This window comes from Scardinius erythrophthalmus (assembly GCF_964197995.2).
Source record: "Scardinius erythrophthalmus genome assembly, chromosome: 20".
Taxonomy (NCBI): Eukaryota; Metazoa; Chordata; class Actinopteri; order Cypriniformes; family Leuciscidae; genus Scardinius; species Scardinius erythrophthalmus.
This window is the reverse complement of record NC_138240.1, coordinates 17,346,855-17,358,138: the sequence shown is the minus strand read 5'-3', so window position 1 is coordinate 17,358,138 and position 11,284 is coordinate 17,346,855. Positions and strand designations below refer to the sequence as shown.

Here is an 11,284-nt window from a genome sequence, read left to right as displayed (position 1 = left end):
TTTGTATTCCTCGGCAGGAGAGAAAGTGTTTGTCTGCCCTCCAAACGCTTCATCCTGACTGAGGTCAGTTTACCGCACTGAGGAGTCAGTGGTGAAAGGAGGAAATTAGATAAATGAAGAGCTCGTCTATATTTCCTCTGTCCAAACACCAGCGTCAGCTCGGGGAGTGTATAGATATAGATACAAATGTAGCAGTGTGAGATGATAACCAAAGCGGTGCGTTTTGTTTAGTTGCTTCCACACTCGTCAATTTTTTGCATATGCTTAATATCACTGATAATGTATTTAGCTGGATTATTCAAATGCTGTTATGGAGAGGAAAAACTCTCAATCGCCATTATTTATCTAATTATGTAAATATTTTAGCTTGCAGCGACCTCTAATGGATAAAATTGCAAACGACTATAGATTCAGACACTCATAATGGCACGATTTAACCAAATTGTTTTTTTGTTTTTAGTTTTTCTTGTATTTTTTATGATTACTTTTAAATCACTAAACTTAATGGGCCTTGTCTCGTTCGTTAGGGGTTTTCTCTAGTTAAAAACCGACAAAGCTGAACATGACTACATAGTGCCAACGGAGTATTCCTGATAATGACAGTTTACGCCTTTACGGCTTAATTTCATGAGCAGTATCTTCACAACTGGGTCGGTCAGCACAAGACAGATAACTAGTCAACGCCTACAATTTATCTAAATTCACATGTGTATTTCCTCAGAAATGGTGTTGATAAACAAGTCATTTGAGGATCATTATTAACATGCACTTTTGTAATCTTAACCATGTCAAAATACACTCACCAGACCAATTTAGTAACAGAATTTAATATTCTTTTGTTGAGCTAAATAATTGTAATAGATATAATATACATGCATAACTATTAAGACTTAATTTGGATAGCAGCACAAAAAAAACACTGAATATGACAATGTATAAACTAAAGCACACAGAAACGCATTAAACCCTTAAAAATGAAGTGCAATAATCAACTCAAAAGTTTTATCTAAATGCATACACACTTGGTAAAGTGCTGCTATAGTAACATTTCCTTATACTTTGTGGAGTTGGGTGTAATATTTTATAAACCTATTTGGCAGGAAAACACTCACCATCAAAACTACTCCAAAATATCACACGTTTTCAAACCCTCAGTGATAATTTGATAAAAGTGTTGTTGTTTTTTGTTTTTTTTTGGCCACACACATCTCTGGTTCCTGTCAGCATATCTTGTTCAAACCGAAAGATGTTAAAATTAACTTTTGTTTAATACAAAATGTTTAGAATACTGTCACATCTTCAAACTGTCAAATCTGTTCTTTATGGTGCCAGTGAGGCTGTGTGTAGCTGCACAGTATTGAGAAAATAGAGACTGTCCCAAGAGAGGGATTCAGATTTTACTATCACGCATACAGAGGCTGATAGTCATTCTTCTTGCTTCGGCAGGTGATGACACAAATGCTGAGCAACCCAAAAAACTGAAAAAGAGAGAGAAACACAAAACTAGTTGTTGAAAATTCATTGTCAGATAAACAAGTATAATGATGAGGCTAAAATGAACTGATGTACCTTTATGATGGCAAATCCCAGGACGACAAACATTGCATAACTAAGCACATCCTGAAGCATCTGCTCCAGTTTAGCTTCACATCCCTGTAGGAACAACAGAGTGTGTTTTCCCCCCGAAAAAAATGGTTTAAAAACAATTACATATTTCAAGAAAACTGCTTGGAAATATGCTGATCTGAATACCAATATAGTTATTGTTAACTAAAACTATTAATAGTTGTTATTGTTACGTAAGATGGAATAAAATAAATATCAGATGAAACATTTAAATGCAAATTCTAAACTAAAATAAGTCTGAGGTTGAAGTAATAAACTTGCTAAAACTAAAATAAATTGAAGTCTAAATATTATTAAAAACAACTTAAACTTATTGTGTGTGTGTATATATATATATATATATATATACTAAAATGGCATATAAATAACACTGTTCACTAAAAACAATAATTGACAATGTCAAACGAAATGACACGCCGCTCAAACCTGTGTATTCAGAAGATCAAGTTGGGTGAGTTGACCCGTGCATTGTGTATTGTTTGCTTTACAGCAGGAATGTGGCACAGAGTTGTTATGCTGGCCAAACCATGGTGTTGCAGTCCAGTCTGTGAAGTTATTCACCCCACAGCACTCCAACTGGAAATGTAAAAATGGAGTAAAAAAAAAAAAATACAGATCAGGGGCCGTATTCACAAAGAATTTTAAGGCTAAAAGTAGCTCCTAACTGGCGAATTTAGGAGCAACTCCTAAAAATAATGGGCGTGTCACTCGTAACTTTAGGACTCCTCATTTTTTTCACTAAGAGTAATTCACGAAGCATTTTAGCCCTAAAAGTAGCACCTAAGTCTGGGACAGCTTAAAAGAAGTCGAGAGGACTCCTAACTCACTAAGACCTATTCACAAACCGCTTTTTGTGGCATTTCACGTTGCGATGTTTTGAAATGCGTAGCGGCGGCTACAGGAGCGTCCAATCACGAGGGAAAAATTCTGCATTGTAGGCATAACTAGGGATGCAATAACGCCACCAACAACAACCAAAACTAGGCTACTCATTGCATGTAAACTAATTGTAACGTTTCATTGTGAATCAAATTAAAATGTTCTTCTCTTTGCAAACGTAGGCAGAGACATATAGTGACAGATTAATTCAATAATGTTGCAAAGATATTGCATCAATCCATATGTTTCATTAGGCTACTAGGCTATTTGTTTTGCCTTACTCTTTATTCATTTAGGCTATTTATTCAGTTATTCATCATCTTCCGTCCTTCGCACTACTTGTGTAGCGCACGCATTCTCAGACCTGTCACCTGTCACTCATCATCGTAGGGGAGGTGTTTGGAATCATTCCCGCGTTACAATCATCAGCCAATCAAGGTGGTCACTTCAGTCAGGCTCGTGCATGAGTAATGACGTCATCCATAGCAACGAAGACTCACTCTTAGTTTAGGAGTTGTCATTTTTCTTTACTAAGAGTAGGTCTGAAAGGCGTTGTGAATAACTTTTAAGAGAAAACTCCTAGCTAAAATCTTTTAGTGCGATTTAGGAGTACTCCTAGTGGTAAGATAAAATGCTTTGTGAATACGGCCCCAGGAGATGCATCCATTTCCTGCCCAGTGTGTCTATCATTTCTTGTGCAACCAAAAATGATTGCAATGATATGAAGGAACCTTTTAGTCTTACGTCAGATTGCAAGGAATCCACTGCATGCGTTTCACTGTTCAGACCGTCATACTTTTGGAAGATGTCTTTCATTGGCTTTTCTAGGTCACCCTTAATCTGTAAACATCACGGGAAACAATGTCCAATGATTTAGATTTCAACATATCCCATTAAAAAAAAAAAAAAAAAAAAAAAAGGAAACCAAAAAAAAGAAAAAAGAAAATGTTATTCAGACGTTATATAAGAATAACTTACTCTGCCCCTGTAGATGAAGCCAAACACAAAAGCGGTCACCTCAGCTGCGAAGATTATCATGATGATGGCAAAAAACTAAATGAAAAATTCAGAGAAAAGCATAAAATATAAAAATCCCCCAAAATCGGCACCATGATGAAACCAGTACTATCCAAAAGGATTTAAATAGGAATAGAAACCCCCACATGGACCCTACTCTCTATTTTGGTAACAAGGTACACAGATGTATGGCTCATACTTACAAAGCCTAAACCGACTTTGGACTCCCTCAGAGTTGCACAGCAGCCAACGGTTCCGATGACAAACATGACCACAGCCACACCGATTATAATGGCTGCTGGGATGATGCTGTACTTATCAGACTCAAAGTCTTCAAAGCTGTTGTAGCTCTTTATCACATAAGAACCAACATATGCAAGGGCCGCTCCAGCACCCTGAAAAAGAACGACACAAGAGGTGGGTCAATGACATCAAACTTCACAGTAATGTCTGTGGTGGTGGGACTCCCCCCAAAATGATTTCATGATATTTACACAAAAAAAAAAAAAAAAAAAAAATCTATAACCGGATTAAAAACAAATACTGATATACAGGCATGTACACTCACATGTATTAAAGGTGTATGAAAAATATGTCATTACTTTTTACTTGATGGTTACACCACATGACATTTTAGCAGTGGTTTTCAACCAGGGGGCAGCAGGAAACTTCCATGACTATTTCATGACCAAGTATTTAAATGAGTATTGATATATTAAAATAATCAAATAAAAATCTAAATTAAAATGCTAAAACACACACACAGTCAAGATGTAAACTGAAATCCAGAGTGGATATCTCAATACTCACAAATTACCATTAAATTTAAACTGGTAAAAGATAAAAGTCATATGTATAAATTCCCCCCTGCCCCCTCCCAAAAAAAAAATGAAACTAGATTTTTAAAAGATTGGTTCCACAATTGAAATTGGTTCACACTTTTTGTGTGAAATTTACACAGTTCAGTTCCATAAGAACACATACATCATCTCTCACATGATTTCATAAGGTGTCATTTCATAAGTAAACCTTGGGTTATGTATGAATCGCTAGCACATGATCGGTTTCTTCAGCAGTCAGTCACAATGCATAGTCACGAGACCATGAGTAACATTTTCCTGGCCTCTAATCTTTCCTGGAATCTGGTCTTGTGCCTCAGCTTGAGCAGAAGCGGCAAAAGCAAAACAGAAACCCTTGAGGAAGAAAAGTACACATGACAACAGCAATAATTCAGCTTTTCAGAAGACGAAGATGCTACAATGAGAACTTTCAGTTCTCAGATTGTAAGGTTTCAGGTTTTACTTCTTGTACTGTTGTTTTTTGAAAAAAAAAAAAAAAAAAAAAATACACATGCAGACAGGGCTGGAAAAGGAAGGGAACCGCAGGGCCCCGGAGGGTCTCAGCCCTAAAGTTTGTCTTGGTTTCTGCGAGTTTTAGCAACATCTCAGTGAGCACGAAAGTATTAAATTGTCTGTGCAGAAGAGTAAGAAGTGTTGGTTTTCTACAGAACTCCCCTTCGTGCCCACTGAAGCCAGAAAAGGGCACATGACATTAAGCCCAGTCAGATGACTAGGCCTACATGATGGCACAGACAATATGGACATCAAAAATATTTATTTCCATTGAAATCAAGTTAGAAGCTCTGACAGTTACATCAACTTTGAAATAAACAAGTGCATACGTTTAAAGGCAGCATAGCAAAAAGCACTGAAGCCCTTTTCATATGGTTGTTTTAAGTGTATAAACAAAGAACAAACAAATGATTCACCCTAAATTAAATTACATTCTAGAGAACAGCTCGCTGTCAAAAGCAAATAACTCTGACTAAACGTTTAGGTCTAGAGGAGGAGAAACAACCTCTGGAATGAATACAAGCTATTGTGCTGCTTATAAGGACCCTTCTTCTTACAAATATAGTCATCAAACAACAGCAAAACCCACATGGACAGCATAGGTTTGTAAACCTCATAATAATGGGCTATAATTGGGCAACAGAAACAGAACTGAACAGAAATTATCACAAACTCACCCAAAACATTAAACTGAGAAGCAAAAGAACGCTTTTGGATGTTATCATTCCGCAATCCATGTCTGCTGCTGAGCGATGAGTCGAAGCTGAGAATGTTGCGGATAGTTTGTGGCGTTCTTCTTTTTCTTCTTGGAGTTTGTGGCGTTCTTCTTTTTCTTCTTGGAGTTTGTGACGTTATCTTTCCTCGTGTTCTTTATAGTTCAGTCAGTCACATGCTCTCTCATACGTCAACAATGGAAACCCCCTGGTCCTAAACACCGTACAACAAAAAAAAAAAAAAAAAAAAAGGAAAAAGAGAAAAAAAAAAGAATACCTTAAACTTTCTTGTTCACAGGGAAGCTGTTCATGACGGAAATGCGTGAGGCGTTGCTTAGCCTTAGGTGACGTGACCAGAGAAGATACACAGAAGGTGGCACAGTATTCGTGATGGTTGATAGTTTTTTTTATTTTTTTTTATGTTTCTACACCTGTTTAAATGTAAATATTTCAAGACAAATTATTTAAAGTAGCATAATATAATAGTATGATAATGACAGACTGATGGCATTGCATTTCACATGATTTTTTAGTTGAATTGGATCAGCTAAACACATTGAACAATGAAGTTCGATGGAAATATATTTTCTTTAGTTTAAATACTACAAAAACTACATCCATATAGCATTTTCTTGTATGAAAAGTAACAACATTTTGAATTTATTAAACTTGTTGGAAATCATGTTATGTCTCCTTGAGTTGGTCAGCAAGCAACATAGCTGATTTGTCAATGGCACAATGTGGCCAAAGAGTATAGAAGCCCAAGAGGCGAAACTCAATAGAACGCTCCATAGCAACAGTTGCCCCCATGACGTGACGGCGCGGCCGCCATTATGGACTGAAAAATGAAGGAAAACGCCGAAAAATAATGGGAGTCAATGGCACTGAAAAACTTAACATAACAAAAACTTAACATAACTTATTTTTTTCTGGCCGTCATATCTAAATATGAAAACAATTTTAAAATACATTAATGAGGATGACCGACGTTAAATGACGTTAAATGACAGAAAATATACGTCTGTGTTGGTTATGCATGGCCTAATTAACTTACCCTTAGGAAAATAGTATTTTGGGACAAAATACTACTATTGAAGTACTATAAGACTACTATAGAAATACTATAGCGGCTCTAGGATATTATAGAGGTATTACAGAACATAACATACTTCTGTGATGTTCTGTAATACCTCTATATTATTTTTAAGCTGCTAGTATTTATATAGTAGTCTTATCGTACTTCTATGTCCCAAATTACTATAGTATTCCTATAAGATTACTATAATATTTTGTCCCAAAATACTATAAGATTCCTATAGTACTTTTTAGTAAGGGTATGTCCCTCACCGAATCGGCTTCATTAGCCGACCACTTATGGTTTGCAAAGATACAATTATAAAATTACTGCAAACCTTTAATCTATCAATATTTATGTTCTATTATGCATTTTCCTTGTTATATGAATAACAGAAATTCATGAAATAATATATAGGCAGACACACAGTAATAAGATATTTATTCAAATGTTGATTTTGAAATTAGTGAACATCACCATATATGATTTGGAAAAATAAATAAATAAATAAATAACATTATAAATGAACATTTCTAAAGACTTTTCTTTTACATAGGCCTAGAATATCACAAAAATATTAACAACTTGTTTTTTCAACATCTTCAGTGAAAGTGCACACAGTGAACGTTTTAATGGCAAGAAAAAAAACAATCTATGAATGTCCTATTACAGGCGGAAAGGTACAAAAAAGATGTGCAATCTAGCAAGTGCACACATGAACTATAAACACCTACTAAAATGGATTTTGCCATTGACTGGCGCTAACGATTTCAGCAGCTTTCAGTCCATAATGGCGGACGCGCCTCCGCAGCGCCATCTACAGACTGTTACCCATAACACAACAGAGTTTCGCCTCTTGGGCTTCTATACTCTTTGATGTGGCTTAGCTTTAACTTGTTTATCAAGCTTGTTTATTACCCATCAGCTTTGAAAGGTCAGATTGGATGACATAGTTTGTATAAATTGGTGCCAGGTGGCCTAGGTATTTGAAATTTCTATAGTATTTGAATTTTCTTTTTCTTAAAAATTGTTTATATAGCCTATATAAACCCATTTTGTATTTATAATTTCTGTGGAAGTCTAATGACCAAAAAAAAAAAATTCCGTCGGGGAAAGCCCGTGCAGAAGCCTCGCTTGAGTCTCTAGCCCATGAGTCTCGCTTCTCTCCGCTCGTGGATCGCATTCTTGTCAGAGAGCGGCCCCTCGCGCTCACCCATTCTCTTCCTCCCAGGAACCACTGAGGAAGATACAGGGGAGCCAGAGGGTTGAGCTGACGGGTACGAGTGAACTGCCTGAAACGCTTCACATCCCGCGTCCCCAGATCCCAAAAGAGAGCAGAAAAGGCTTCCTACCTGGACTCCCCAGTCTCACCTCACCAATCTCTTTGGCCCTGCGGTGGATGAATTCGCTCAACGCTTCACTGCACAGGAGTCGTCGCAGGCAATACGCCACTTCCAGCCTAAGCTTTCCAGCTCAGCAGCTGCCTCAAGTCGCCAGAGGAGCCTGCCGATTCAGCCTCAGCCCAAGTTGGAGTCTGAGCAACGACAGCGCTCCCATGCCGCCAAGCTCTACACCATCCCTAAGCGCCAGTGTCCCCACCCCAAGGTGACGTTAGACCCTGAGCCGCAGAAGCCGTCCTGATCTGTCAGGAGTGAATAGGAGAAGGTTAGGTTCCCTTGCCACCCTGGCTCAGATTTAGCAAGCCATCTCCGGTGTGTCGAGCTGGGTTCTGAACACAATCACAATCAATTCGTCAGCAGACCTCCCTGCTTTAAGGGCGGGCGTGGTACATACTTCGGTACGGGGCAGCAATTTGCACGTCCTCCGGTCCGTAGTAGAGAGTTTACTGACAAAGGGGGGCGTAGAGACAGTCTCACAGCTTGCCACTGTGCCTCTGTTGGGAGTCTGGCTTTTACAGCCACTACTTCCTCAGGCCAATCCTCTATCTGAGACATCTGAAGAAGTGACCGTTCAAGAAGTTAACATTGAAACAAATCCTCTTGCAGGTTTGCCCAGGGTGGTCTCACCAAGGTGGTCTCAGGCCGTGGCCTATTAACAGGCTGGTGAGACACCTCCTCTTATGGGCACAGCACAATCTGCGCACGCTGAGGGCAGTGCACATGCTAGGCAGACTGAACCAAGGGGCAGACATGCTGTCTCGGGTGGTACGTCTCCAGGAGAGTGGAGGCTCCACCCCCAGATGGTTCAGATGATTTGGAGTGTCTTCAGGAGGGCAGAAATCAACCTCTTTGCCTTAGAAGACAACTCTCACATGCCCATAATTTTTTTTTTCCAAAAGACAGGGATGCTCTAGCCCACGAGTGACCCAGCTTGGGCTAGAGCATCACGTCATCAGGACCTCACGTCATCAGGCAAGTCAGGGAGGACAGATGCTCTGTCCTTTTGGTGGCTCCCCTCTGGCGGAACCAGTTGTGGTTCCTCGAGATGATACAAGGCTGAAGCCACCTCGCCCCCGTTTTCTCCCGATTTGGGACCTATCCACCGTCCTCAGGGCTCTCTGAGGCCCGCCCTTTGAGCAGCTTCTGTCAGCCGAGCTGCGCCCCATTTCGCTTTAGACCACCCTTTAGCTGGATTCAGTGTTGGTCGAACGAGTGAGGGACTTGCAGTCGCTCTCGGTGAGAGCGTCCTGCCTTGTATTTGGGCCAAACGACTGCAGAGTATTCCTCAAACCAAGACATGGATGTGTGCCTAATGTGCTCTCTACTCCATTTAGTGCACAGGTTATTACCCTTTCTGCTCTTCCTGTTTCTGAGAACGAGCAAGGGTTGCACTTACTCTGCCTGATTCGGGCTCTCAGAGTATATGTCGAGTGCTCTAGCCACTTCTGGCAATCAGAGCAGCTTTTTGTATGCTTTGGAGGCCGCACTAAAGGGCACCTGGCCACAAAGCAGAGGTTATCACCCTGGATAGTGGATGCAATTGTGTTAGCTTATGCTTCTGTAGGCCTTCAGTGCCCCGTTGGAGTGAGAGCCCAATTCACCGGTCCTCGACCTCTAAATCGGTCCTCGACCTCGTTGTAAGTCTAACCGTTAGGGCGCTTGCCGAGGACTCCGGCCTTGTGGCCTGAGCCTTGTGTTTTTGGGCGGATGCTCTTGCCCTAATATTAGCCTTGCTGCCTTTCTGGACCCTTAACCTTGAGTGCCCTAGGCTGGGGCTCGTAGGACGGTATTTCGTTCTACGCTTGTAGTACGACTCTTCTGGATTGCGTCCTCATAGCATCAGCTAAAGATTGACGCAATGCGAGTGAACCGTATCAATAGTTACTGACGGTTACTGACGTAACCTCGGTTTCCTGAGATAACGAGAACGAGCATTGCGTAGCTGGCCGTGATACCGCACTGCACTTGAGTAGGCGCTTGCCGCTCCTCAGTTGAAAGTGTCACATGCCTGTCCTGTCTTGTGCTGCACATGGGTGTTTGTTATGTTGGGCCATGTGCTCGTGTCTATTGTCTAGCCCCTCCCAGCTTGTTATTTGATTATTGGTTAATTTATCCCACCTGTTAGTCTCATTACCCTCCTTTGTTTGTTCCCCTATTTAGCTTCCTTGTGTTTGTAGTCCTGTGCTGGTTCGTTGTCCGAGTTACCTGTCTTTGATGTTCCTGTCTGTTGATTTTCTGAGTTCTGAGTTTTCTGTATTTTTGTCTGTGTTTGTTAATTAAATCTTCTCTGCACTTGAATCCTCGTCTCTCGCTCACTCGCCCGTGACAGAACGAACCAGCCAAAATGTGGATTCAGCGGAGCGAGATTTTTTCTTCTTCAGAGGAGAAGGGAAATTCCATTTCCCTAATGGAATATTTCTCCAGATGTGTTCAGAGGACTTTGGAGGAGGAGAGCACCATGTCAGACGGTGATCAGATCGGAGGAGGTGGTCCGGTGGTCCGGAGACGGAGGAGGAGAAGGAGAAGGAAGACCTCCTCTGTGACTATTCCGGTGGTCCCAGTTCCGGTGGTCCCGAGTCCGATGGTCCCAATTCCGGTGGTCTCAAGACACAGGAGGAGGAGAAGGGTTCCCTCCATAATTGTTCCGGTGGTCCCAGTTCCGATGGTGCCTGCCGAGCCTGTGTCTTCGGACAAGATGGCCGCCGCCGAGCCTGTTCACGTCACGTCTGCCGGGCCTGTGTCTTCAGACAAGATGGCCGCAACAGAGACTGTTCACGTCACGCCTGCCGAGCCTGTGTCTTCGGACAAGATGGCCGCCGCCGAGCCTGTTCACGTCACGCCTGCCGAGCCTGTGTCTTCGGACAAGATGGCCGCCGCCGCGAGTGTTCACGTCACGTCTGCCGAGCCTGTGTCCCCTGACAAGATGGCCGCCACCGAGAGTGTTCACGTCACGCCTGCCGAGCCTGTGTCTTCGGACAAGATGGCCGCCGCCGAGCCTGTTCACGTCCAGTCTGCCCAGTCAGAGACTGCTCACGTCACGTCTGCCGAGCCAGAGACTGTTCACGTCCCGTCTGCCCAGCCAGAGACCGTTCAGGTCACATCTGCCCAGCCAGAGATGGTTCAAGCCACGTCTGCCCAGTCGGAGATAGATCGGGAGATGCCCATTCTCATGGCCGGGGGGGCACTGATCGGCTATTTAGAGCGTTTAGCTCGGATCCTGGA

The 11,284-nt window shown here is 41.6% G+C and overlaps 1 protein-coding gene across 1 annotated transcript; it reads right to left on the bottom strand.

Moving 5' to 3' along the window:
* Positions 1-811: 811 nt before the first annotated feature.
* On the bottom strand, positions 812-6,333 carry tspan36 (tetraspanin 36). The gene is made up of 7 exons (XM_081349112.1): positions 5,552-6,333; positions 3,726-3,917; positions 3,484-3,558; positions 3,250-3,345; positions 2,053-2,202; positions 1,570-1,653; positions 812-1,478 (listed from the first exon to the last, which is right to left on the bottom strand). Exons 1-7 carry the CDS (start codon positions 5,609-5,611, stop codon positions 1,404-1,406), a joined length of 732 nt encoding a protein of 243 aa, XP_081205238.1. The 5' UTR covers positions 5,612-6,333; the 3' UTR covers positions 812-1,403.
* Between the last annotated feature and the right edge of the window lie 4,951 nt (positions 6,334-11,284).

Excerpts from the sequence above, each read along its gene's own strand:
- tspan36 (XM_081349112.1), bottom strand. The coding sequence starts at position 5,611 with ATGGATTGCGGAATGATAACATCCAAAAGCGTTCTTTTGCTTCTCAGT. Across the intron at positions 3,346-3,483 it reads GCTTCATCTACAGGGGCAGA|ATTAAGGGTGACCTAGAAAA; the intron begins GTAAGTTATTCT and ends TGATGTTTACAG. Across the intron at positions 1,479-1,569 it reads TGGGATTTGCCATCATAAAG|TTTTTTGGGTTGCTCAGCAT; the intron begins GTACATCAGTTC and ends TCTCTTTTTCAG.